A 25,398-nucleotide genomic window follows, 5' to 3' on the forward strand; every position below is an offset into this window, starting at 1 on the left:
GGGAATAATTGTTGAATATAACAACGAATTTATCAGTGAAACCTAAGCTTCGATTTGGAGAAAAAATGTCACACTTTGTTATAGATTGTACAGCTTTTTCGAATTATTCCTGCTTAATTATCTCTGGAAAATAAATGCATTGTAACCAGCATTTTTCTTTTCGGGTAACAGTAGGCCTCGCTAATCTCTATGTTTTTCGCTTAGTCATAAACCACGCCAAAATACTTCTGCGTTAAAAGGCACCGTCCTGCCTTTCAAACATTTACTTTTCAGATTAAACTGTTGTGTATTTTTTTATTATATTTCTGATCAGTTCAAAATAGCATATTATGCCTTGGCTTAAATACATTGTATAAGTGTTAAGAACTATTTAAGGAAAGGGGCCTGATGTTCTAAGTACTACAAAAAAAACTGACGAAACGATGCTCAGGGGGTCACCTTAATGGGAGGACTTTCCGAATGGCACCCCAGATTGGATACGAAAAGGAATTTACTCTTTGAAACCGTCTCAGTTCTTTAATGTTGGAAGATTGTTTGAAGATCAAGAGTATAAACAAACTTTTCACTGTCAAAACAAATCTTTTTTTCTTTTTAACTATATACAGTTTGTACTTAAAGTGCCACTATGATCAAATTTTTACCTCTTGAATTTTAAGGTTTTTCACATAGAATTCTAGGAAAGATTAAAAACGCGGTTTACCCTTTCTAAATATCTGCATTGGTTCCTGAGATATTTAAGTTTGAAAAGTGTGTAAAATATGTAAATGAGAGGACTGATGACGTCATATTCTCAACTCAATATCACATCAAGTATATAAATAGAGCTATCTTAGTCAATTTACAGCAGAGACCATTGAAACCCTGGCAGGCTAATAGTTCTAAATACAATACACCTACGGCTATAAAAATATTGGTTCCCATGGCAACTCATTCTTTTCCAGTCCCTTCCAACCTGATTTCAATATTTTAGTGATTTTTACCTTGAAAACATTTAACAAGGCCACGAACTCGACCTAACATATTTATCCACTTGCTGGATCATGCAGATGAGGCACCATTGGCAAATATCAAAATGGAACGCCAAAGGTGGCCAGCAAAGCCTTAAGTATCAGGGAGGATGTTATGTTATGTTATGTTATGTTACTGATGTTACTTATGGCATTTTCACGGGATGCTTAATGTGGCCTCATTTATTCCCATTGTATGCTTCGCAGATTTTTGCAATAGTTTTATTCTGATCTTATCGTTGTGGTAATCACGTTTACTATTGAGAAATAATCAATGTAGAAACGGTTTCTGCCTCCAAATTTAAGGCGAAAACGCAAGGATCAAAGCGTCCGTATAAAGCACGAGGTATTGTTTATAACAAATGTTTTCTCCTGTATAGTAGTTAGGTTCCCGCTTAGCAATCTGACAACCCAGTTAAAAACAGAAACAAAGCTTTCCTAGATGAAAAGTAATATATATTTAGCCAAGCCTAAAAGCGGAGCTCCAATTTTTTTCATAGCATTTATAGAAATCTGCTTTTCGTATGAGCGTAGTAACCTTACCAGTTCCTCATTCTTTCTGCAGTTATATATATTTTTAGTGCATATGAAGCAAAATTCCCATCGACAATAACAATAATAATGTCATACAGAAGGCAAAATTATTTAATGCTGATTTGTTGTAACAGAAGGCATTTTTTTCTTAATTTTCCTTCACCGCGGTAAGGAGGAGGTGATCTTTGCGCTTGTGCCCCAATCTCGTCCCCAGAGCCCCAGCGCGTCAAACATGGCGGCGGAAGGGGCGAATTTAGTTGTCTTTGGCTCTTTGCTAAGTTGTTCTAGAGGTTTGGATAAAAATAGCAGTGTTTAGACGTCTTCTGCTACTAGGATGGTGGACAAAAATAGCAAGGATATTTTTAAGCGCTAGGAAACTTTGCAGAAGTTTTCTAGTTCGGAAGCGATCGAAGTTTTCCTACGCCTCATGTTATTTTTCCTGCGTGACTGTGTGAAAAATGTTCCGTTCTACAGCAGATTTGTTGGGTTGAAGGAAAATTTTTAGTTTGATAACTGTCAAAGGTAGATGGGGTTTTGCTGTGTCGGTGGAAGGCGAAAGGTCCGACGGCTCTGTCAATCAAGGAGGTAAGATAACTTCAAATCTTTATGTATGGATGCACATCTTTGTACTGTTTGAAGTGGGTTTTTTTCCTGAAGAAAGAGCAATTTTCTAAAAAAATCTTTGATCTTTAATCAAGATAATGTTAAAATGGCAAGCTAATACGGACAATAGTAGGCCAGTGTTGTTACATGAATTTATGTGGTCGGTAACATAATATGCACTGAATACTAAGAGATCATTTCAAACTGCGGACCAATTGAAAATCGAGTCATTCATGTAGATTTACAAAATATTTTAGATTTCATCGTTTTCTACTCAAATTGAGTGATTTTTTTATGTTCAGGTTCTATTTGAGGGAGGTGCACATTGGAGATGTTTGAATACAGGAGAAATATTTCAAGTCAAGTCAGCTTTGTGTCATTTTTCTATTTTCTAATACTGTACTTGTAGCTGATTAATTCAATAAATTAGATTAAGAAGCTCATTTTTTTTAATTTGTTTTTCCCAGGTTGAAAGCTATTCTTGTACACATGAAGTTGTTTTTTTTTTTTGTTTTTGTATAAACTCAAATTAGGTGCTCAGTTCCATGCCTTTGATATTGATTTGAGAGAGTCAAGATGTCTTTCTTGCTCTTAACTCTATCTAAGAATGCAGTATAATTTTCCCATTTGTTTTGGAAGGGATAGGAAAAACATGAACCTTTCATAACTTCCTGTCAATCACATTAATCCTTTTGTTTTGAGAGTGCAAAGTGATACTGTTTTATTCAGGGAAACCACAGCAGTAATGCATGAGTCAACAACCCCCCCCCCCCCCCCCCACCCACACCCCGGGACAAGGTGGGGATCTGGAAAAAACCTTGCTCAAATCTTGAATAATATCCCCACCCCTCGGGATCCTTCATAAACTCAAAACATTACCTAATACCCCACCCCTGGGGTTTTAGCTAAAACTGTGGGCCCCAAAATTATGTCAAGCACAAAATATGTAACGCCTTGCACACCTTTTCACCTGTTTCCTACATGTAAATCCGCTAGCGTAGGTGCGGTTTTACGTGATGTAAAATTTATATTAATCTTTTATGTAGGTATATATACAGGTCACTTATGTTGTATATTTGTAACACTCCCTGACGAAGTGTGCGTTTGTCACACGAAACGTGTAGGACAAAATAAGTTGTTTTACAACTGTAAGAGTTCGCAGACGTGCTGCTCACTAGTTTTATCTAAAAAATTCTTTTACATTGCAGTCTGTTCACAAATCCCCACCCCCTCAGGGCAGCTAAATCTACTAAACGCTTCCAATGCCCTACCATCTTGGGCATGATTTTGTATCAAATCCCCTACTATTCCCTTGTATCCCCACCTTGTTCCGGGGGGGGGGGGGGGTCAGGGTTTTCGTTGACTCGTGCATAATTGTCTGGCTCTTATTCTGGATATTGCAAAGTCAACATGACAATCACTTGGGCCTTTTGCTACTTTATATATATGAAAACTAGTAATAATCAAAACTGGATTAGAGTTAACGTTAGGTTCTCTCTCCTTTGCCAAGTTGGTGATATCATCTGCCCCTGCAAAATCTGCAGGGGGTGCCATATACATGTCCCAAGATCCTTTCATTCATGGCAATCAAGGTTGACTCCAATCTGTGTAAGGAGTGCGTTCTTTTGATGTAATTGTTGAATGCAATAAATGTCGTAAGTCTTATAATTTATTCAGCAGAAAAAAATTTTTTTTGCAGTCCCTAGCCATCTGTAGCTGGTTTTTAAAGTTAGTAAATTGTTTGACATAAAATCAAATAACACTTGGGTAATTAAATCCTCAACTCAGTGTCCCTGTCAAAATCTTTACCAAAAAAATCCATCATGCAGTTAAGGGGTCAGTTATCCCCTGCAGTTTTTTTACACGTTGCTACATGAGAATACACTTGGAGTAAAGTAAAAAAAAAAAACACAACAATTAAGGGATAATGAAATTTTGTGCTGTGCAGTGCTGATGCAACTGGGGAATCAGAGAATTATATCTGGAGTGTAAATTTCTGTGTGTGAAGGAAACCACTTAAATTTCGCATTGCCCTAGTGAGTACATTTGGTCCATCAGTAATTAAACATTCTGGGGTAGTGGGTTTGAATCCTGCCAAGGTCAAAGAGTTTTTCTTTAACTTGTATGGACCACATTTCCTTACTGAGGTAATACTGAGAAGAAAATTTACACTGCAGATTTTATTCTCTGGTTTCTCAATTTAGGCACAGACCTTGCTGTCCTTAAAAGCAAAATCCCAATTGAAGAAGTCATTAAACACTACACTGCTGCAGCCTCATCACTCAATCCAGCTTATGGATAGCACCTCATCTGAGAAGTCCCATTCATTTTTACACAGCAAGATACCTACCATGTATCATTTAATAAGCTTTCTGTAGAAATATTCCTTACTTTACTTTTCATCCTCTGGTTTTTCTGAGAAAAAAAAAAGGGTAGGTACAAGAGTGCTTATAAGAGAGTTGAGTGTGCATATAATAGTCGTCTTCTGAATTCACAAAATGATGAACAACTAATACTTTCCTTGAAATATTGCAAATTAAAAGCATTTTATTACTTCATTCTTCAAAACAATCAGTGGTTTAAACTGTTCTTACATAAATAAAGAAGAGTTTGCATAAGCCCAGTGGACAGAATGGAAAAGGAAAATAATATTAGTGTTTTTCCTTAATTGTTTCTGAAAAAGGTAAACCAGACTGTAGAAAACTGTAGCACTGGTTACTGACGTCACAAAACCCATGAAAAATAATCAGTTATTATAGGGTGATCAAAAGTAAGTAAAAGATTTAACAATTGACTTGGGGTATAACATTTGTTATAATGATATGTAAATCACTACAGTGGAATACCAATAATTGTTTTTAACCTCAAAGGGAAACATAATTTTGTTCCAAAAAAAGGTAAGAAATTTAATATACGACTGGATCTATCCCTTGATGGGGAAAGTGCACAAAAACGTTCACACAAGAATGCATAATTTACAAGTTTATGAACTGCTTCAACAAGAACGTCCATTAACAAAGTGATTCTTGAGGCATACAGTGTTTTCATCACATCTACAGGTATGGATCTGTGATGGTAAATAAACAGCTTACATCAATTTATTTTTTGTTACAATTTAAACAACAGGTCTTAAACTCTACCAGAAAAGGTTACACCCGCTGTGTGTGGCTTTTGTGCCCAGGCAGTGGCAGATTCTTAAACAATCCAGAGGGAGGGTACATAATTTATGCAGATGAGGGCCTATGATGATTTTTATTTTTTCCCTTTCATGTTTTGAAAGGCCCCTCTCCCCCTCCCCCACCCGATGATGTTCTAAATATATTTTTTTCTGGCACCCCCTCATGAGATAGTCTGTAAGCCATTGTAAAATACCTTGCCCACTCCCTCTATCACCCTTTTTAACTTTAAAACCTCCTCTAAAATGGCTGATACAAGCATTTCTGGAGTATTAAAATTTTATTACATTTGCCAACTTATAATTAACTAATAAATTTCACTTTCAAAAATCGTTTACTAAAAATTAAAAGGATAAGGCTGATATTTACTGCATGACTCTAGAGAATGCAGTGGTGTTATGTTGTAAACCACATAATATAATATAAATATTCCTTTATGCAAATACTTACATCGATCTAGCCCCATATAACCTGCTTTTTTTGAAAAAAAATTTTCACATCATACAAATTGATTGTAACAAGATATCAATAGATTCTTTTTAAAATTCAATTCTTTTGGAGATGAAATCCAATAACGGACATTTTTTAATGTGGTCTTCATCATAAATACTGCATGGACAGTATTTATGATGCAGTAATTATTAATTTTTTAAGATAATGCTGTTGTCAAGTCAGGTTCAGAGATGCCAAATTGTCCAGAATTTGGAACTCTAATTACTGCATCAGGATTCATCGAGCACACAAAGACAGTGGCCAAAGGGAGGCTGAAAGGACTAATTCTACAGTTGGAGATGCCATTATCTATGGCAATTCTATAAAATGGGAATTTATATGTTCTAAGATTCCATGAAAAAACAGACTAAGGAATTTAGAAGATAACTGTGACTTAAGCTGACAATGAAAATCACAAACATAAAGAATGGAGAGCAATGCATGTCCAGAGGGTTGCTCATGACATAGCGTTGTGCACTGACGATGCACCTGTTCTGTCAGATGACATTTTAAAGGAAATTTGTAACAGAGGGGGAGGAGCAGCCATTAGTTTTTTCTTCTTTTGTTAACAGGACCCGGCTAATCATGATTACATGAAAGCATCCAAAAGTTTAGAAAAACATGTCCCCGGCTATAATTATTTTGCTAAAATTTGTGACTATCACTATGATGTCGGAGAGTTATAACTGGAATTTGACAAAGACACCTGCAAGGTTAAGAAAGAGCAGCAATGCGCTTCATGTAAAAATGGTTGGCTGGCTCCACAATGGGCAGAATTCCATGCCCTTTCTTGGATAAAGAAAAATTAAGGTGTTTTTGAATCTCCGGCTACTTCTTTAGATGGAACAGCACAACCAGTTGATGACTTAACGTCTAAAGCGCAAAAAAAAAAAAATTCCTTCAATGAAGGAAAGCTGAACACAGTGAAAAAAATTAAAAGAAAAATTACAGACTTTTCTTCAACAGTGTATCTTTGTGGTTTCTGAGGAGCTAGTTAAAATATACCTAGACAATTTAAAACATCTCCATTTCTCCAATTAGATTTGCGAGATCAAGCAACCGTCGAGAAGCGACGAAACCGAGACCCAATATTTTATTAGCAAGAGTTACTAGACCTTACTACTATCTGGAGGGTTAAAATCTCTATGTTTTTGAACTTGACACAATTCAGTTGAGTTACTTGAAAAAACACTCCCTTCCACACACTGAGAAAAAGTTGAAAAATGAAAAGAATGGGCTAATTACCAGTCACCTACAAGAAGCAAGGGGACATGTTTTTGGTGAAAATGAAATCATGTTTTGATAAAAATGAAATCACACTAGTTTTGCACTCGCTTTTAACATTGTTTAAAAAGACTTAATTTCAGCTCAGTCAAAAATACTCACACATCTAAATCTTTGCCGTTATACCCTATTATTTTAAGTATTTGTGTTTGTTCTCTGTAAGGATTGTCACAAATAAATGCTAAAATTAGAAATATATAAGCTTATGCGAGAAAAACTTGTCAGTTTATATAAACTGTAAGCTTAAGTTTATGTCAACGACACTGTGTAGCGAGACGTTTGTTTGACTGACTATTTTACCTGAGAATAAAAATAATTTTCTTAAATGAAGCAAAATGGAATGAGATTAGAAAATAAAACTCCAAGGAAAATAACAAACATGGACCGAAAAAACGAGCTCAAAAGACTGCTGTTAAGTTAGCAGTAGCTAAAAGTTAAATGAGTTGCATGGTCAACACTGCAAGAACAACAATAAGCTTATCTTGCAAAACAGCAAAGTTTTGTCAACAAAAATATACTGTCACATAAATAGATATAAATATACTCGCCCCTTTGGAGAATTAACAGTCCTTTTGTGCCATTGCTGATTTTTTCGTTCGTTTTAAAACGTTAAGTGAGCGAAAAGTTTCACTTCAAGAGGAAAAATCCAACGTTTCGTCGTGTCGGAACAGAGTATAAAAATGATTTCTCTTCGGCCGCTCTTCATGATGTGGCGTTTCCGCCGCTAGTCGCCTTGCTCTTTTTCCGGCTGTTGGAAGGCAAAATTGGACGAGATTAGAATATAACTCCAAGGGAAATAATGAACATGAACCAATAAAATTACCTCAAAAGACTACTCTGAAGTTAGCAGTAACTTATTTTATAGCTTTATAAGCTTATAAACTGCGTGTCAACACTGCAAGAAATCAATAACTTGCAAAACAGCAAACCCTCAAAGTTTTGTCAACAAAATCACAAGAATATACTCGCCTCTTCTGAGAATAACCAGTGCTTCTATTCCATTGCTGATTTTTTCGTTCGTTTTACAACGTTAAGTGAGCGAAACGCTCTACTTCAAGAGGAAAAATCAAACGTTTCGACGCGCCAGATCGGAGTGAAAATGTTCGGATGCCGGTGACGCTAAAAGCTGGAAGGGTGGAACGGCGAAATGGGGAATGGCGGAAAATCACCCCAAATTCTAAAGCGAGAAAAGGCGGAAAATCACCCCATTAGAAAATAAAACTCCCAAGGAATTAATCAACATGGAACGAAAAAAATGATCTCAAAAGACTCCTCTGAAGTTAGCGGTATTTAGCAGCTTCAGCTTAAATTAAACGGCGTGTTAACACTGCAAGAAATCAGGGGCAAGAAATCAAGATCTTGCAAGAGAGCAAACCAGCAAAGTTTTGTCAACAAAATTACATGAATATACTCGCCTCTCCGGACAATAACAAGTCCTATTTATTCTATAGCTAACTTTTTTCGTTTGTTTTACAACATCAAGTGAGCGAAACGTTTCACGTAAAGAGCAAAAATCCAAGTTTCGTCACGAAGGATCGGAGTAAAATGGTTTCACTTCAAGATTCTGCCAGTCGATTTGTTTCTCCCGCCGCTAGACGTCTTGCTGTTTCTCCCGCTGTCGGTCACATAAATTGACTTTGTATTTTGTTCTCTTCAAAAGAACTTTTTGTTTTCTTAATTAAAGCAGTTGGCGATGCAACTTCCAGCCAAACAAACGCGGGTCGCAGCACGGCTTCACACACCTAAGTTTTCCTGTGGCTGCGTACGGGCGTACGGGCGTACGGTCGTATGGATGGACAAAAGTGACGTCATAACCAAACCAAAATTTCTCGCAGTCACGGATTACCAAATTCTCTTAGCTATGGGGCTCCGCACGCACGCCTCCGGCGTGCGGAGCTCCGCTATAAGTAAAAATTGACAATCAAACCTTTAACTTTTTTTGCTAGATCGATTAGTCGATAACCAGTAGCGCTCGACAAAGTCTGCGGCGTCACGCACCAGTAATCACTGTACTGTGACCTCTGCTCTGGTTTCGTTCGTATAGACTTATTCGATCTGTTTGTCAAAGCGTAATTTCTTCGTTGAGAACTATCCAATTTCCACTGTTTTAACTGTCAAGTACTGCTTAGAAGTTGTTTATTTCAATTTACAGCTTGAAAAAGGTTTGTTTTCTTTCTGAAAACGGCAGGTTAGATCATTAGAGTCTTAAATTCATACATGTGGCCGCCATTGAAAAACAACCTTTCAAATGATTTGCTTTGACGTCAGACAGGTAAGGATGAATGAGTCCCCCCTCGTGATATACGCGCCGATAATGGATTTTGATTGGGCTGTTTTTGTTGAAGATAATCAGAACAATAGATCCCTTCTAGGAGCGAGAAACGAGTTTAATGAATAAATTAATGTGCAGATTTGATACCACGACGAAGAAAAAAACAAGATGCCTGCTATACTGGCATTACGCGTGATGCGGTGGCTGATTCATTTATTCCAAGTGTATGCTTCGCAGATTTATAAAACTATCCTTGCTAATGGAATAGTTTGAGTCACGAAGATCGCGTTACGTTGTTTCCCTTGTGTTACGCTACTCAGGGTTTCAAGGGAAATTGCGCAAATTCCATTACGATAATATAAGTGACCTCTTTTCAGTCTGCCATCGTGGTCTAAGACTGTCAAACAAAGCACGATCCCTTCGCCAGGAACTCTCGAGGATGCTGTGGCTGCTTCGTTTATTCCAATCGTATGCCTCGCCGATTGATAAAACTATCATTGCTAATGGAATATTTTGAGTCACAAAGATCGCGTTATGTTGTTTCCCTTGTGTTACGCTAATGAGGATCTCACCGGAAATTTCGGGAATTCCATAACGATAACGTAAGTTTCTCGATGACCTCTTTCTTGTCTCCTATCGTTGTTCGGGACAGTCAAACAAAGCACGATTCTTTCGCCAGGAACTCTCCAATTTCCACCGTTTTAGATGTCGAGTGCTTCTTAGAAGTTATTCTTTTGATTCACCGCTTCAAAATGGTAAAATTTCTGTTTGAACATGTTAACAATATGGCGCCACAAATTTGATCCTTTTTTAATAAATATATCAAATGATGCGTTGACGTCACACAGGTAGGGCTGAGTGGGTCCCCTCCCTCGCGATATAAGCGACAAGAATGGATTTTGATTGGCCTGCTGTTGTTGGAGACAATCAAAACAATACATCCCGAGTAGGAGACGGGGGGGGGGGGGGGGGGGGTTTAATGAATAAATTAATGTGCCGATTTGTGGCTACCATGAAGAAAAAGAAATCGACCCGTTTTTAGACACGGTATGCTCCTTCAGGGCACCCGCGTAATGGTCCGCCCTGCCGGCATCCCGTGTAATTAAAACAGGTTTTTAATTTCCTTTTTTCTTTTATCATAGTCTAAATCAAGACATTAGTTCTCATATTACGCCATTGTTTATATACATGTTCTAAACCCAAGTAAGTGAAGGGTCTCATTCATAACTGAGCTCTCCTACGTCGAGATGCATTTTAAGTAGACCTGGAAAGCAGTGAGCTTAGTTTGATTAGGAGTCATTCTCTCTTGATTCAATTAAACACAAGAAGATTACGAATCAGACCCCAGATCCACTAAGCAAAGGAATTTAGTCTTTGAACTGTTTCAATTCTTTATTGAAGACTAAGAGTAAAAAAAGTTTTCGCTTAACTCTTTAAAACTGAAACAAAACTTTCGCAATTTACAAAAATACATTTTTTAACAACATGCAAAAGTACTTAGCAATAAAAACGCAGCAATTTTACAGGAGCATTAATGACGAAAACATTACTCTTACTTCTGCTTGATTAAAACAAACAATCATTTGTACAATGATTAGAAACGGATGTATCAAGGCCTTGCAGGCATTGCATAACTCACTGAAAGTATGTCTTATTTAGTATCTACATGTGCAGTCGAACCTCGTGGAACGAACAGTCCTCTCTTAACCTTTTACTTCAATATAGATCATTGAAGTTTGAATATTAACTAGTAAATAAAGAATCTCGCTTTTAAAATGCCAGAAAACAAACTTCAACACATGAAAGTAATTCTCAACAATTTTTCAGTTGTAACCAAGTAACCAAGTTCTTACTCGACTAGATATTTTTAGTGTGCACTATTATTTTTTTGCGTCCAAGTCAAATCACAACATGCCAGACCTCCACAATTGTTAGCCGACCACCCGTTTACTGGTAGTTTAGATGGTGTTCGACTGCAAACGCATACCCTAAACGTGTTTAGTTTACCTCATAACCCATAACAAAAAGCTAAATTAGTATTTTCACTGTTTTATTGACCTTGCTAACATCAGAAAGGGTATCAGCACCAGAACGACCGATCCTGTTATCCCTTGAATCTAGCGTAGTCAGGGAGGAATTTTCTATGAGGGCCTGGAAAAGGGATTCAGCACCTGTATCACCAATACTGTTGTCACTCAAATTCAAATTAGTCAGGGACGAGTTTATTTTGAGGGCCAGGGAAAGGGATTTAGTACCGGTATCACCAATACTGTTCCTACTCAAATCCAAATAAGTCAGGGAGGAGTTTTCTTTGAGGGCCTGCGAAAGGGATTCAGCACCAGTATCTCCAATACTGTTCCCACTCAAATCCAAATTAGTGAGGGAGGAGTTTACTTTGAGGGCCTGAGAAAGGGATTCTGCAACGGTATCACCAATACTGTTCCCACTCAAATCCAAATTAGTCAGGGAGGATTTTACTGTGAGGGCCTGGTAAAGGAATGCAGCACCAGTACCACCAATACTGTTGTCACTTAAATTCAAATTAGTCAGGGAGGAGTTTACTTCGAGGACCCGCGAAAGGGATTCAGCACCGGGATTACCAATACGGCATCCACTCAAATCCAAATCAGCCAGGAAGGAGTTTTCGATGAGGGCCTGGGAAAGGGATTCTGCACCGTTATCACCAATACTGTTCCAACTCAAATCCAAATTAATCAAAGAGGAGTTTGCTGTGAGGGCCTGGGAAATGGATTCAGCACCGGCTGAATCAATACTGTTTGCACTCAAGTGCAAATCAGTCAGGGAGGATTTTTCTTTAATGGCCTGGGAAAGAAATGCAACACCGGTATCACCAATACTGTTGTGACTCAAATTCAAATAAGTCAGGGAGGAGTTTCCTTTTAGGGCCTGAGAAAGGGATTTTGCACCGCTATGACCAATACCGTTCCAATTCAAATTCAAATTAGTCAAGGAGGAGTTTACTTTGAGGGCCTGGGAAAGGGATTCTGCACCGGTATCACCAATACTGTTCTCACTCAAATTCAAATTAGTTAGGGAGGAATTTACTCTAAGGGCCTTGGAAAAGGATGCGGTATGGGTATCACCAATACGGTTCTCACTTAAATCTAAATCAGTCAGGGAGGAGTTTACTTTGAGGGCCTGGGAAAGGGATTCTACATCAGTATAACCAATGATGTTCTTACTCAAATTCAAATTAATCAGGGAGGAGTTTACTTTGAGGGCCTTGGAAAGGGATTCTGCACCTGTATAACCAATTCTGTTCTTTGTCAAATCCAAATTCGTCAACGAAGAGTTTGCTCCCACAACTTCATAAAATAGCTTAGTTGATGCGTCGTCTGGAGTATATGTTACAGCTAATTGTTTAATATTAAGCTTCTTACCTAATTTATCAACCAATCGAGACCTAAGGTCTTTCCGATGGGTTGTGCACTCTGATGTATAGTCTAAAGCAAAACTTAGGTATGGGTTAATTGCGAAATCAGATTCATCAACAAATTTATTTACATATGAAGCTACCCTACTTACAAAAGACACCGCTGTTTCTTCACCTTGGGAGGCTGCAATTCCAGTCAGGAACAGGAACACTTCTTCTAGTTCATCTAAGTATCGTTCATCAGTCACTAAATAATGAATATCTTCGTCGCTTATTTCAAACGCGAGATAAAAGCCAGAAAAAAACTCCTGAAAGCTCTTGTGAAAAAATCCACAACGACGGCAAGGTCCCCTCATACTACTTCCTTCCTGGATTGTCAAAAATCCAAACTTGATTAAGAGGCTGGAAAGCTTGGGATCAGCTTCGCTTTCTTCGAAATCGAATTCTCCTTTACAAAGAGCTTGAAAGGCCATACGCCCCAGATATATCAGTTTTTCCTTGTAGACTGATATAAGATTTTCCACGTTGCTTGGAAATCCGTTCTTTTCTTCGTATCTTCTTAACAAGAAGAGGACAATTTCATTGTATAATTGAGTTCGATTGTCCGGAAGTATGCCCTTAAAATCTTGAAAAAGAGTACAGATTAAAGCTGTATGGAGAGGGTTTTTAGTAAGTTGCTTTAAATCACTTGACACATTCCTATCAGCATCCGAAGAATCAGAAGAGTAGCTATCCGAGGAACCAGACGAATACCCATCCAAAGAATCAGAAGAATAGCTATCCGAGGAATCAGAAGAACAACTCGGATCGGACTCATCTTCGTCTTCGTGTTCAAAAACATGTTTTTTTGAAGCAGACTTGAGTTGGTCTAAAAGCTTGTCTGCCAACTCTACCTTGCCTATGTTCAGGAAGAAGTTTCGTATGAATCTCTCTGCATCTCTTTCGGTAAACCCGACAATCTCCCACAGTGTGTCACATTGTAGAGGTACCTCATTTCTATCTTCATGACGAGATGTAAGAACAATGTGACAATTTGCAAACTCTTTACTTCTAACAAGGTTTTCAATCATTATTAGCTTACTGGCATCCACTTCATCTACTCCGTCGAGTACTAACAAAACTTTAAGCTGATTTTCTCGGATAAATTGAAAAAAAACCTCTTTAGCTTCTTTGTTTACATCAGAAGGGAGAATTTGATCATCAATAGCATCTTTAATGCTACTGTGAGATGATTTGATATCACGGCATCTTAAAAGCAACAGCACATCAGTCTCGGGGAAAGACTCGTCCCATTCATCTTGTTTAGTTGCCCAGTCATAAGCTAGCTTTTGACAGTAGGCCGTTTTTCCCATACCAGGATCGCCCTCGATCAGCACAGTCCGTGGCTTTTGGCAATCTTTGTGAGCTTTGAAGATAGCTGTCATGTTGCTGATTTCATCAGTCAATGTTCCTTGTGTCTTTTTCTTGCCAACGATCTTTAGCCTTGTGAAAATGTCGTTCAGATGAAAGTTTAAGTTTTTACGCCAAGGAACTGGTAGAATCCTTTCATCACAGGTTTTGTTACGCTGACGGATACTCTTTATAATGTAAGTTGGATATGACGCATCTAAGGAAATAAAACGTAGAAGAATAATGTTTTAATACACCCAAGGTTATGTCATACATATTTCATGTCTTGCCAATTGTTTGGTCACTAAGAATCCCTGTACTTGCTGTGACAACATTACTATAATAGCGAGTATCTGCAGCCCCGTACATCGCGGTACTCAAAGATTATTTATAAAGTCAAACTCGGTAGAAATTTGACCGCCTGAAGGTATGGGTTGTTGCAAAACTCCAAGTCATTAGCTGATAAAGCCAAAACAAAATCAGACGTACTCACTTCCTTTGCCTCCCTCTGATCTATTCATAATATTTCGAAATCAAAAAGATCTTACAAAATTACACCGCAAGTATCTCCTTTGGGTTCTCTACTGTCTCGCTAGCAATGATTGTAAAAAATTCTTTCGCCACTATTTTTATTTGCGGGATTACTTTTGACTAACACACAGTTGACTTGATAGCGCCGTTTGACATTAGACCGAGCATATTTATATATATTTAATAGATAATCCGAATCCTGAAGTTACAAAAATCTCTGTTGTCGTATGTTTTTATAAATGCAACATTTTAACCCTAGTTGACACCAGGAGCCGCTTGATATAAAGAAAAAGGGAAAAAATATGTTTTTTTCTGGAGACCTTTTTTCTCGCATAACATTCTTTAATAATCCTCAATAATAGGTTCGTGAGTTCGCAACATAGCATTGACGACTTCAAGTAAGACAAAAAGGCGTGACAAATCATACCTCCATAGTGTGGCCAAGTAAGGAAAACACAAGAATCACTCAGAATGTGTGCTACAACAGAAGCTGCCATCACACTAGCAAAACGACTCCATTTCTCTGTTGTTGACTCGTCACCGTCTGCATAATCAGCTATTCCTTTGACAATGAGCCACTCAATCTGATCATCAAATGCTGCTGTAAAAACGCCTGCAATAAATAGTTTTTTTTTTTTTTTTTTTACAATGCCGTTAAGTGGAAAACTTCATGAAGAAGAAAGAGAGAAAGAATGATGAAAGATGGCAGCATAGAAAATGAGGTGCGAAACACCGGATGTAACCAAGGCATAGCTACTGGTACTTGCAGCAACATCACCAATCTAATAAACAGGTTGAACAGGCTGTACTGGATTGGTCACAACGACATACTTAGTATTCCTCTTGGGACTATACTTTTGTAACTAATGGTAACTACAGGATTAAAATAATAGCCTAGGGGAAGCCACTTCGCTTATTTAGAGAAACTTGAAAATCCTTTCACTTAAACATCTAGGATAAAGGAAAAAAAGGCAAAGGGCCGGGTTTTAGGAGAAGAGAAGGGTAATGAAACAGTAAACAGTAAAACAGTAAAGGTAATATTTATAATTGATATGAAGGTTGTAGACAAAACTGGCCTTGGATAATATGGGCTTTCAAAAAACCATGGACAGCTTCTGGGGATAAAATACATCGGTTTTCTAATAGATCAAACACGAGAAAGAGTTTTTCATCCCATTTTCAAACACCAAATGGGTTGAAAAAAACAGGCGCAGCCTGGTTTTCTAAACCAACATCGAGGTGTTTGGAAATGGGATGAAACATTCTTTCCAGTGTTTTATAAAACCTCTCAAACCATTGATAAGTCTTGGAGAAATTCAAAGCAAAAGTTCACCAAGTGTTATGATAATTAAGATAACTTTTCCAAACCTTCATCCTGGTAGTTATTACATTTTTCTTTATCCTTTCCTCTTCATAAATTACTAATGTATTCGAGAATTGCATTTGTTTAATATCTACGGGTCTGCTCACTTGAGTTACCTCATATTAGGAATGATGACACCGAGGCCAAAAACTCACCTTCCCCTTCCCTTTCAAAAGCAATTGCTTCAGGATTGGACTCAGCAAGCTCCTTACGACGGGTTTCAGCGCTGACTAGTTCTGGGCCACTCAAAAATTCGCCATCACAATGGACATAGGGTTCGTGACCTTGGGGATTTTTCAGAGGAGCCTTGTAACCATCAGCTGAATGCTTGATAACGTAAAGAAACCGTCTACTCACATAGCTTCGCATGCCAGTTGAGAGTTCTTCTAATTTTGCAGAAACAACTACGTCGCCGAGCTCGGCTATCTCGGGATTGATACTACTGCAGGTTCCCACTGAAATGACGGCCTTCGGTCGAAGCACAGGTACAGCATTCTTGATAGTAATCAAAGCACCACCAGGACCGCTGGATCCCTCATTCGATCGTATTAAGGCCACTTTCACTTTGTTACTGGCCCCTGCGTTCTCAAAATACACGAAGCCAATGTTGTCATACCAACATCTAAAGGGATTGACCAGCTGCCTGTAACAAGCCAAGAACTCACAATCTTTAACCGTCAGCAAGAGAAAATCAACAGGAAGAGGAGCCTCATCGGGTGTCTTCGTTGTTGTTTCAACATCTTGCATGGATGGCAGGCGTTCATTTAGTTGAGGTGGGTCAACTTCAAGATGAGTTGTCTTCGCACTGTCACCATTGTTGCTTGGAGCCCTTGACATGCTTCTCAAAACTAAGCGAACAAATATTTCAAAAAGACAGATGAATATATTGCTATCCATTCATTTACGATGATAACAACACATTCCATAAATCACGGAGGACAACTTAAGCTTAGTAACGATTTTATGTTAATAGGTGGCAATAGAGAAGCATTATCATATGAGAATATCTCACGGCAAATTATCAGATAACAAGAGTCGGCTTTTTTCCTGTAAACTTGTTTCTACGTACCTCAGAAAGCTCTCGAACTCATAATCGGGTATCAGGTAAAACTCTGTTCCTTACACGAAATCTGTACCTGCACATGGCGCAAAACAAAGTATTAAGTAGAGAAAAAAAAGCAAAGCTAAGGACAACATATTGTTCAGCAATGAGTTCACATACTCAGAAACAGCATTCTCAACTGTGTAGCTATCGAACTTATACCCAACTCTATAATCGTAGTTTTAGTCTAAAACCAAAGTCTTTCTTGGCAGTCAAATGTTTTCATTTGCAAGTTTGTTTTTCTTCAGGACCGTTGCAAAAGTATTATTAAGATAGACATACGAGCCATTTTGGTTTTTTCTTATAGTGGTGAATTGATAGGAATAAAAGCCAAGCATGTTGAGTTGTGTTTTTGAAATCAGGGCTTTTTTTTATCTTACAAACTTACATTCTTGTAATGGATGTTCAGTTCTGTCAGGCGTCACTGATCCAGAATGTGTTGAATCAAGGAAAATTCATGCCTTCGAAGTAAATGAAGAAAGGAAGAAAAGGAAAATTAGGAGTGAAAGCCTGGTATTGAAAACCTTCTCATATGTCTCACTTTATAGGATTTCAGTAACTCAGGATGAACAAACAGACTCACCAGAGTTATTCCAGGAATGAAAATCACTCCTCTAGATTTAGTACATTATCAATTAGCAAGAATGTTCTCGGAAATGTTACTTTTTAAAGCAAAGCGTTCCTGAAACTTTTGTCACATTTCCATTGAATTTGTTGTATAGGTCAACTAATACCTCCACCCCAAGAATAGGTATCTGTTTGAATTTGCTGAGGAATTATTAATTAAATAATGAGTTCAAATCATAAAAGCCTTTGTCTACCGAGAAAAGTTGAAAAAGCCATTTTGGAAGACTCTTTCGAGTGAAAACATTTGGCTAAAGTCTATTTGGAACCATCCAATAACCACCTATACAAAAAGGTATACGTAAAAGCAAGACAAGCTATAAGACGAAAAGTTACTGTTAAAACCCTCGAATTTAGCAGATACTTGAGATGAGCACTTTGGCGTTCTTAAAGACTAGTTTAGTATTAACAAGCTCTAACTTAGTAATTTAAATGGAAAGATTGTCATTTATTTAGTCATTGTATGTACTTACTCCATTTTGTTCTTGCTAGCTTGGCATGGCTACATGGTCAGTCACTGAAGTAATTGGAGTTCAAGAAATCTCTGCTTTATTTCAGCACAGAATGATGAAGTCTGTAAAACATTTGTTAATGTGTATGAGGATCATTGATTAACGATGTAACTGACAGAGAAAAATTTACGTCCAGATTTAATTCCTTTCAAGCGCTGTTCCGAAACATGCAAGGGAGTGTTTTCCTTTAAACGAACATAAAGCTAGGTGCTCGCTAAACAATGGCAATAAAATGTGATCTAATCAACAAAATTTTATTCCAGCTTGTTGCTGGAAAATAACTGCTAAGAAGAGTCGGTGAAGTTTTTTTGAATTGTTAATGTGAGGTTTCTTTCATTACTTTTGATATAAGAACATTCATAAAAACAAGAATGTTGGACTTCCTGGATTTAAACGCGAGACTTACATCAACCTATTCTATCAGCAGATTCAAATGTGTTTCACTATTACTAACTGAGTTTTGTCCATTTTATTTCTCTTTCTCATTGGGATCAAAAAACAGGTAAAAATAATCAATCAGTAAACAAATAAGCAGCCCACGTCACCTATTATGCTGTGCACTTTGGAATACTGAAGCGTGTCATAAGACATGACCTACCTACTTGCAATTGCCCAAAAATGTAGTCCAGAATCTAGAATCTGCTGGAGACGCCAAGTGCTTCGCCCTTCAAAATAAAGAAAAAAAATGATCTGAATGAAATTAATGAAGTAACTCAAAAAAGGTAATGTTAGTGATTCATACTTAAGCAAACGTTGTTATAAACGTTGAATAAGAAGTCACCCAGTGAAGTGAGGTGATTCCCATGAAAGTAAGCAAAAGGTCAAAGTTAGTACAAAATAACGTACATACAAACAATTACAGGAAGAGAGAAAAAAATTATTACTGAATCGTAGTGCACGGACAGAAAGTCTGTGGACTTTGGTGTCGATGTTTAATTCTTTAACTTGAAAAATAAGAAAAGAACAAGCTTTGCTGGATCCACAAGAATGGTCATGTTGTTAAAGATTCTCGTGTGTTCTATTCAGAACACAAGGCGCGGTTGCAGGTTTTATTGTGGTCAAAATTAGTGAAGACAAAAACGTGTACATAATCTAGTGAGGCATATAAACCTTAGAAAAAACTTCCAGAGTAGTGCTGAGTCATATTTTTTCCCCGGAATCGGAAGCCCTGTTTTCGCGATGAAAATGCGCTTGGTAAAAAAATGCAGATGTTTCGTGGCTAGTTTTCATATTTCAAGCACCTGGAATAGTAATGTAGGAAAAAAAGTTAAGGCGCTTTGGATGACAAATTTGAATTCCTCTGAATGGAAACTCTTTCGTTGATAACAGCTGGCGTGACTGTTGTTTTACTCTGCGACATTAAATTTCCGCGTCATTGCATAATCCGCTTTCGGCAAGGCATTGGCCAATATTTGAGGTTATTTTTAGTAAGGCCAAACTCGCTAATATTGCATATTTGTCTGTCATTGAGAATGATGTAGGAGCATTAATAATATCAACATTAAAGTTATAAAAACCGAATGGCAAATCAAAAAGGTGCGATTTGCAAGTTTCGCAACAGTTTTGGTTGTTTGCGCCCAGCCATAAACCAATAATTGCCGACAATCATTTCATGCATGAGAAAACGTATTTGATTTATTAAAGTGCCCCTAACCCTTCAATTTGTTTTCTTTTGGTAGATTTCCATTTCTATGAAGAACTCATTTTCGAAATTTTTTTTCAGAAATATTGAATCCTTTTTTTTTACGAGCGCTTAAAGTTACTGAAATTTTTGAATTTTTGCGCCCTTTAAGCCCCGCTGGACAAATTTTTGTCTCGTGGGCTCATTAGGAACGAGCCAATGGGAAGCGACACTTTCTTCGCTGTGACGTAAGAAAAGGCCTCGGATCGTTATCAGAAGGAATCTTATGCATGCTGATTCCTTTCTCTACATTTCGAGAGTTGTTCCATCCAAAAACCACACATTTTCCAACCATTTTCTCTGTTTACAATTGAAGCATTACCACGAATCTTCGGATATTTTTGCACGATGTCCTTTTCTTACGTCACACTCCATATTTGGCCGAGTAGGGGACTAATGCGAACGATAGGTGAAAATATCGACAAGACTGCCTTCACTTCTAGCGCTTGTAAAAACAAAAGGATTCAATATTTCTCAAAAATTTTTTCGAAAATGAGTTCTTGAAAGATATGGAAATCTACCAAAAGAAAACAAATTGAAGGGTTAGGGGCACTTTAACGTCAAACAGACTATTGGTGCATAAACAAATGTCTCATAATAATTAACTGTTTCAACTCTCGAGATTTTAACACATTTCTGAGATGCACTTATAAAGAATAAAAATTAGGTATTGACTAATAATTCGTTGCTATCAGGATGAAACTCGACGGAACACATTTTTTGTATCGAAACTAAAATATTCTCAACTCACATGTCACGCCATATTAATTATGCACAGTTTTAATTAACTGATACTTCTGGAATCTTTATAAATAAGTCTGAAGCATTCTTCGGTTTTTCATAATTAAAAATTTTAAAAAAGTTTTATTACACCTCTTTTTTCCTGCCCTCTTTAAAGCAATATTCATTCGAGGATTTCTAAACGGATTGGTCATTTCAGACAATTCAGAGAATATTCGAAGATGTTAAAAACCATTTACATAAAAGGCACCCACGCTATGATTGATAAGTCTGATAGCTGTTAGTTTGTTGAGCAACATTTCGTCTGCTGCTCGACTCAATTAGTCATCAAATTATCAGTGATAATCTGTTTGGAAGAAGTTTGCAAAGCGCCTGCCTTGGAGGAAGATTACATCTTTAGGCCGGTGTTATGGTCGTCCAAATGTTTCAATATTCGGTAAGTTGTATTCGCTGTCGCTAAGTTACATTCGCTATCGCTAAATTACATTCGCTGTCGCTAAATTGTTCATTCGCTGTCGCTAATACTTATTCGCTATCGCTAAATTGTACATTCGCTGTCGCTAATACTCATTTTCTATCGCTAAATTTCATTCGCTTTCGCTAAATTGCATTCGCTGTCGCTAATACTTATTCGCTATCGCTAAATTGTACATTCGCTGTCGCTAATACTCATTTGCTATCGCTAAATTTCATTCGCTTTCGCTAAATTACATTCGCTGTCGCTACGCTGATATTCATTCGCTCTCGCTAAATTTCATTCGCTGTCGCTGAGTGTTTCCATTTCATGCGCTAAAAATTAACTCAGGGTATCCCCACACGGGAAAGTTTGTGGAAAGCCGCTAACCGCAGATTTGCATTCAAAAGCATGTGAGATCTCACGATGGCCGACGAAAAGGTATGGAAATGCTCTTCTGAAATTAAAATTTCAGATTTAGTTCGCTTCTAAGCCGTTCCTCAGTGAAAAGCTGGAGCTAGTATACGAAAAGGCTTTCTCCGGGGCTTTGTATGAGCTTAAAGTTTGGTTCATGGCACTATCGTGCTTCGTCGAGGCGGGAAAATACGTTCAGGCGAATGCAGCGGGACTCTGTAAAACGAGGATACGGACGGGCGGATGCTGACGGCGGATGGCGGATGGGGCTTTAAAAAAAAACCAAGAAAAAAGAAAATAGCTATATACCTGCCAACTCTCACGCATTATGCGTGAGTCTCACGCCTGCGGACTAAAGACAGCGATCTCACGCATCAAGGCCAATTTCTCACGCCTGACTCACAAAAAAAAACTTCATTACATTTCAGATTTGTTATGTATTATTTCTTTGCTCTTTATAACAATCGCAAAAGCTTTCAAATGTCTACAATCCGTTCGAATCGTAAGTGTTCAAAGGTCGTCGAAATATCTTCGGACATTTTCGGCAACGTTCGGAAGTCTTCGGAAAATCGTCGGAAATCTTCGGAAGAGGCTCGGACGTTTTCGGAAATCCCGCTCATGATGAGGCAAAAACCTCACGCGTTTGACTCAGAAAAAGTTGGCAGGTATATAGCTAGGATGTTGATACTGTTAAATTTTTTGGTTAATTGCCACCTTCTAAGAAATGCTAGCTTTGGCTATTTTTTTTTTAATTTGAATTAATTTAAATCTTATTGTCAGTCAAACAGCGAAAACGCTATAGAATGTTTTTTCTCGTTTTTCAACCAAATCAGTCTGAGTTTGCAGAGGAACTCCGTACATTAGTACGACACACCATCCGGCAAAACAACACTTTCATTTTCATGAACAGTTACGGGATAATCTAGCCTCCCACTAAAAACGACTGCGTGGGAGGCTAGGGATAATCTGATAAACGGGAAAAGTAATGTATGAGCTCTTGTTAGGCATAGATTGGAAATCGTGGTTATTGTTCGAACAGACACATCGATACAAGTTATTAAAGATTATTTTAAGATGTCCAAAGATTTCCCTGCGTAGGATTTGCGAACGTGTCATTTTCCTCCCAGGACATGAAATCTGCACACAACCGACGTTTCCTTTCAAGTTTTAATTTAGAGCAGAGCATGTCTTGAACAATCGAGACGAATTAAAGATCGCGACTTTTTTTGTGGTCCCTCGCTGAAACGAACATGAACTTCTCGTGCTTGAAAAAAATGTCACTTTTTTTCTCTGGGAAAAATTTATTGGTTCCATATTTGGACGTTTGCGGTCACGAAAAAGTTACGTTCTGCCAAGATGTCTGATGTAGAGGAACACGAGTTAGAAAAGACAGTATTCCTCGGTTTATTCAGCAGTGGAACACCAATTTCAGGTCCGCTTCTTAAGGAGAAAGCGAAACATTTCTCAGCGCAATAGAAAGCGGAGTCGACCGATCGCGAAAGCTTCAAAGCATCAACCGGTTGGTTAGACAAGTTTAAAAGTCTATTCACAATTAAATTCTGTTTACTTTATTTCGTTCCTTTACATTACTGTCTCATTAATATTCATATTTTCGATTATCCGGACTATTTATTCAAGTCCCAACGAGTCCGGATAATCGAGGTTCGACTGTACCAAGTTCACGGAGAAGACGACCCCTGACAACTAGGGACTGAAGGCCGCCGCCGAGGCAACTGGGGAAAACCAGAAACTGACCGAAAAAACCTGTTTTTTCTGTCAGGTAAAAAAACTGAATGTTCAAAAAAGGGAAAAACCAAAATCCACAATGAATATCAAAACCGAAAAGACGCAAAACCCGATCAAAAAAGTCCCCCTATTGTAAGGAAAACTTTGCTTGTGTGCAAATTTAAAGGGAAGAAAATGATACGTTCGCAAATCCTACGCATATAAGTCTTTGGACATCTTAAAATAATCTTTTAATAACTTGTATCAATCTCTCTGTTGCCTAACAAGAGCTCCTACAGTACTTTTTCCCGTTAATCAGATTATCCCGTAACTGTTCCTGATGAATGTGAATGTGTTGTTTTGCTGGATGGTGTGTTGTACTAATGTACGGAGACTGATTTGGTTGAAAAACGAGAAGAAACATTCTACGGCGTTTTCGCTTTTTGACTTACAATAAGATATAAATTAATTCAAATTAAAAAAAAAAAATAGCCAAAGCTAGCATTTCTTAAAAGGTGACAATTAACCAATAAATTTAACAGTATCAACATCCTATTTCTTCTTCTTCTTCTTCTTCTTCTTCTTCTTCTTCTTCTTCTTCTTCTTCTTCTTCTTCTTCTTCTTCTTCTTCTTCTTCTTCTTCTTCTTTTTTTAAAGCCCCCTCCGCCGTCCGCCGTCCGCCCGTCCGTATCCTCGTTTTACAGAGTCCCGCTGCATTCGCCTGAACGTATTTTCCCGCCTCGACGAAGCACGATGGTGCCATGAACCAAACTTTAAGCTCATACAAAGCCCCGGAGAAAGCCTTTTCGTATACTAGCTCCAGCTTTTCACTGAGGAACGGCTTAGAAGCGAACTAAATCTGAAATTTTAATTTCAGAAGAGCATTTCCATACCTTTTCGTCGGCCATCGTGAGATCTCACATGCTTTTGAATGCAAATCTGCGGTTAGCGGCTTTCCACAAACTTTCCCGTGTGGGGATACCCTGAGTTAATTTTTAGCGCATGAAATGGAAACACTCAGCGACAGCGAATGAAATTTAGCGAGAGCGAATGAATATCAGCGTAGCGACAGCGAATGTAATTTAGCGAAAGCGAATGAAATTTAGCGATAGCAAATGAGTATTAGCGACAGCGAATGTACAATTTAGCGATAGCGAATAAGTATTAGCGACAGCGAATGTAATTTAGCGACAGCGAATGAAATTTAGCGATAGCAAATGAGTATTAGTGACAGCGAATGTACAATTTAGCGATAGCGAATAAGTATTAGCGACAGCGCATGAACAATTTAGCGATAGCGAATGTAATTTAGCGACAGCAAATACAACTTAGCGAATATTGAAACATTTGGACGACCATACGGTGTCAGTGTCCAACGTAGAGGCCTAGGAGGTGTTTTGAAAACTTTTATTGAGTTTCGTAATAACGGTCGGCTTTGGAAACAAGTGCTGTATGAAAGGAAAGGAAAGGAAAGGAAAGAAAATTCTTAATCATGAAGTTTGGATAAAGTCAATAAGAGATACAGAAAGGGATCTTAAGCCCCGATTCGGGGAAGGAGAACTTTGCTTCAGTCTAACCGTAATCCCGGTTTCTCAACCATTAAACAGACTAAGGAGGGCAAATATTGGAATTGTGTCAATTATGATACAGCTCTCCAGACGCCTGTAAATGCGACTGAAGCTCTAACTAGGGATGCTTATGTGTTCATTATTGTTGCACTAGAAATCACTAAGCTCTTCATGATCCGTTAAAATTTAAGACACATACCTGCATCATCACACAGATGTATAGTAGAAGAAACGTCGATTCCGTAAAATCAGCATACAGACGAAGGAATCTAACAGGAGTGAAAGAGGAACTCAATCAGAGCTAATTTAAATAAGGTGTGGCATAGCAACACTATGTTTTGATTACGTTTTGGGTGTCTAGCATTTCTACCATTTGAACTGGTGGAAGACCACTGTGGACTTTCCTGCTTTGGTCTTCGAAACTGGAGGAGTTTTTTCAAACTACAGCTTAAAAGCACATATTGGATTTAGCCTTTCAAATCAAACAACTCATTAACAACGTGTTTCATGCACAAAGGAAGATATATAATCT

At 37.9% G+C, this 25,398-nt stretch overlaps 2 protein-coding genes and 1 long non-coding RNA gene across 6 annotated transcripts in view; 1 reads left to right on the forward strand and 2 right to left on the reverse strand.

Annotated features, from left to right (window-relative positions):
• LOC146452486 (uncharacterized) overlaps positions 1–17,390 on the reverse strand; it is a 51,650-nt gene extending 34,260 nt beyond the window's left edge. The window contains exons 1-4 of one of the 4 annotated variants that reach the window (XR_014859721.1): positions 16,201–17,029; positions 15,110–15,295; positions 11,063–14,368; positions 10,661–11,030 (exon numbers count right to left, since the gene is read on the reverse strand). Coding sequence is in view for 2 of the 4 variants with exons in the window: in XM_085097769.1 (XP_084953895.1) it covers positions 11,397–14,368; positions 15,110–15,295; positions 16,201–16,942 (3,900 nt within the window). In the remaining 2 variants the exon portion in view is untranslated. Of the gene's footprint in view, positions 1–10,660; positions 14,369–15,109; positions 15,296–16,200; positions 17,030–17,114 lie in introns of those variants that run through there. The other 3 variants (XM_085097770.1, XR_014859722.1, XM_085097769.1) reach the window with 3 other exon arrangements.
• Positions 1–25,398, forward strand: part of LOC146452481 (uncharacterized) — a 125,743-nt gene that overhangs the window by 88,034 nt on the left and 12,311 nt on the right. The window lies entirely within an intron of this gene.
• LOC146452485 (uncharacterized) overlaps positions 1–25,398 on the reverse strand; it is a 70,681-nt gene that overhangs the window by 37,443 nt on the left and 7,840 nt on the right. Inside the window, exons 8-9 of the mRNA XM_085097803.1 lie at positions 25,066–25,135; positions 18,882–18,948 (exon numbers count right to left, since the gene is read on the reverse strand). The gene's annotated coding sequence lies outside the window, so the exon portion shown is untranslated. The remainder of the gene's footprint in view (positions 1–18,881; positions 18,949–25,065; positions 25,136–25,398) is intronic.

Source organism: Pavona decussata, unplaced genomic scaffold (assembly GCF_977016875.1).
Source record: "Pavona decussata unplaced genomic scaffold, jaPavDecu1.1 SCAFFOLD_367, whole genome shotgun sequence".
Taxonomy (NCBI): Eukaryota; Metazoa; Cnidaria; class Anthozoa; order Scleractinia; family Agariciidae; genus Pavona; species Pavona decussata.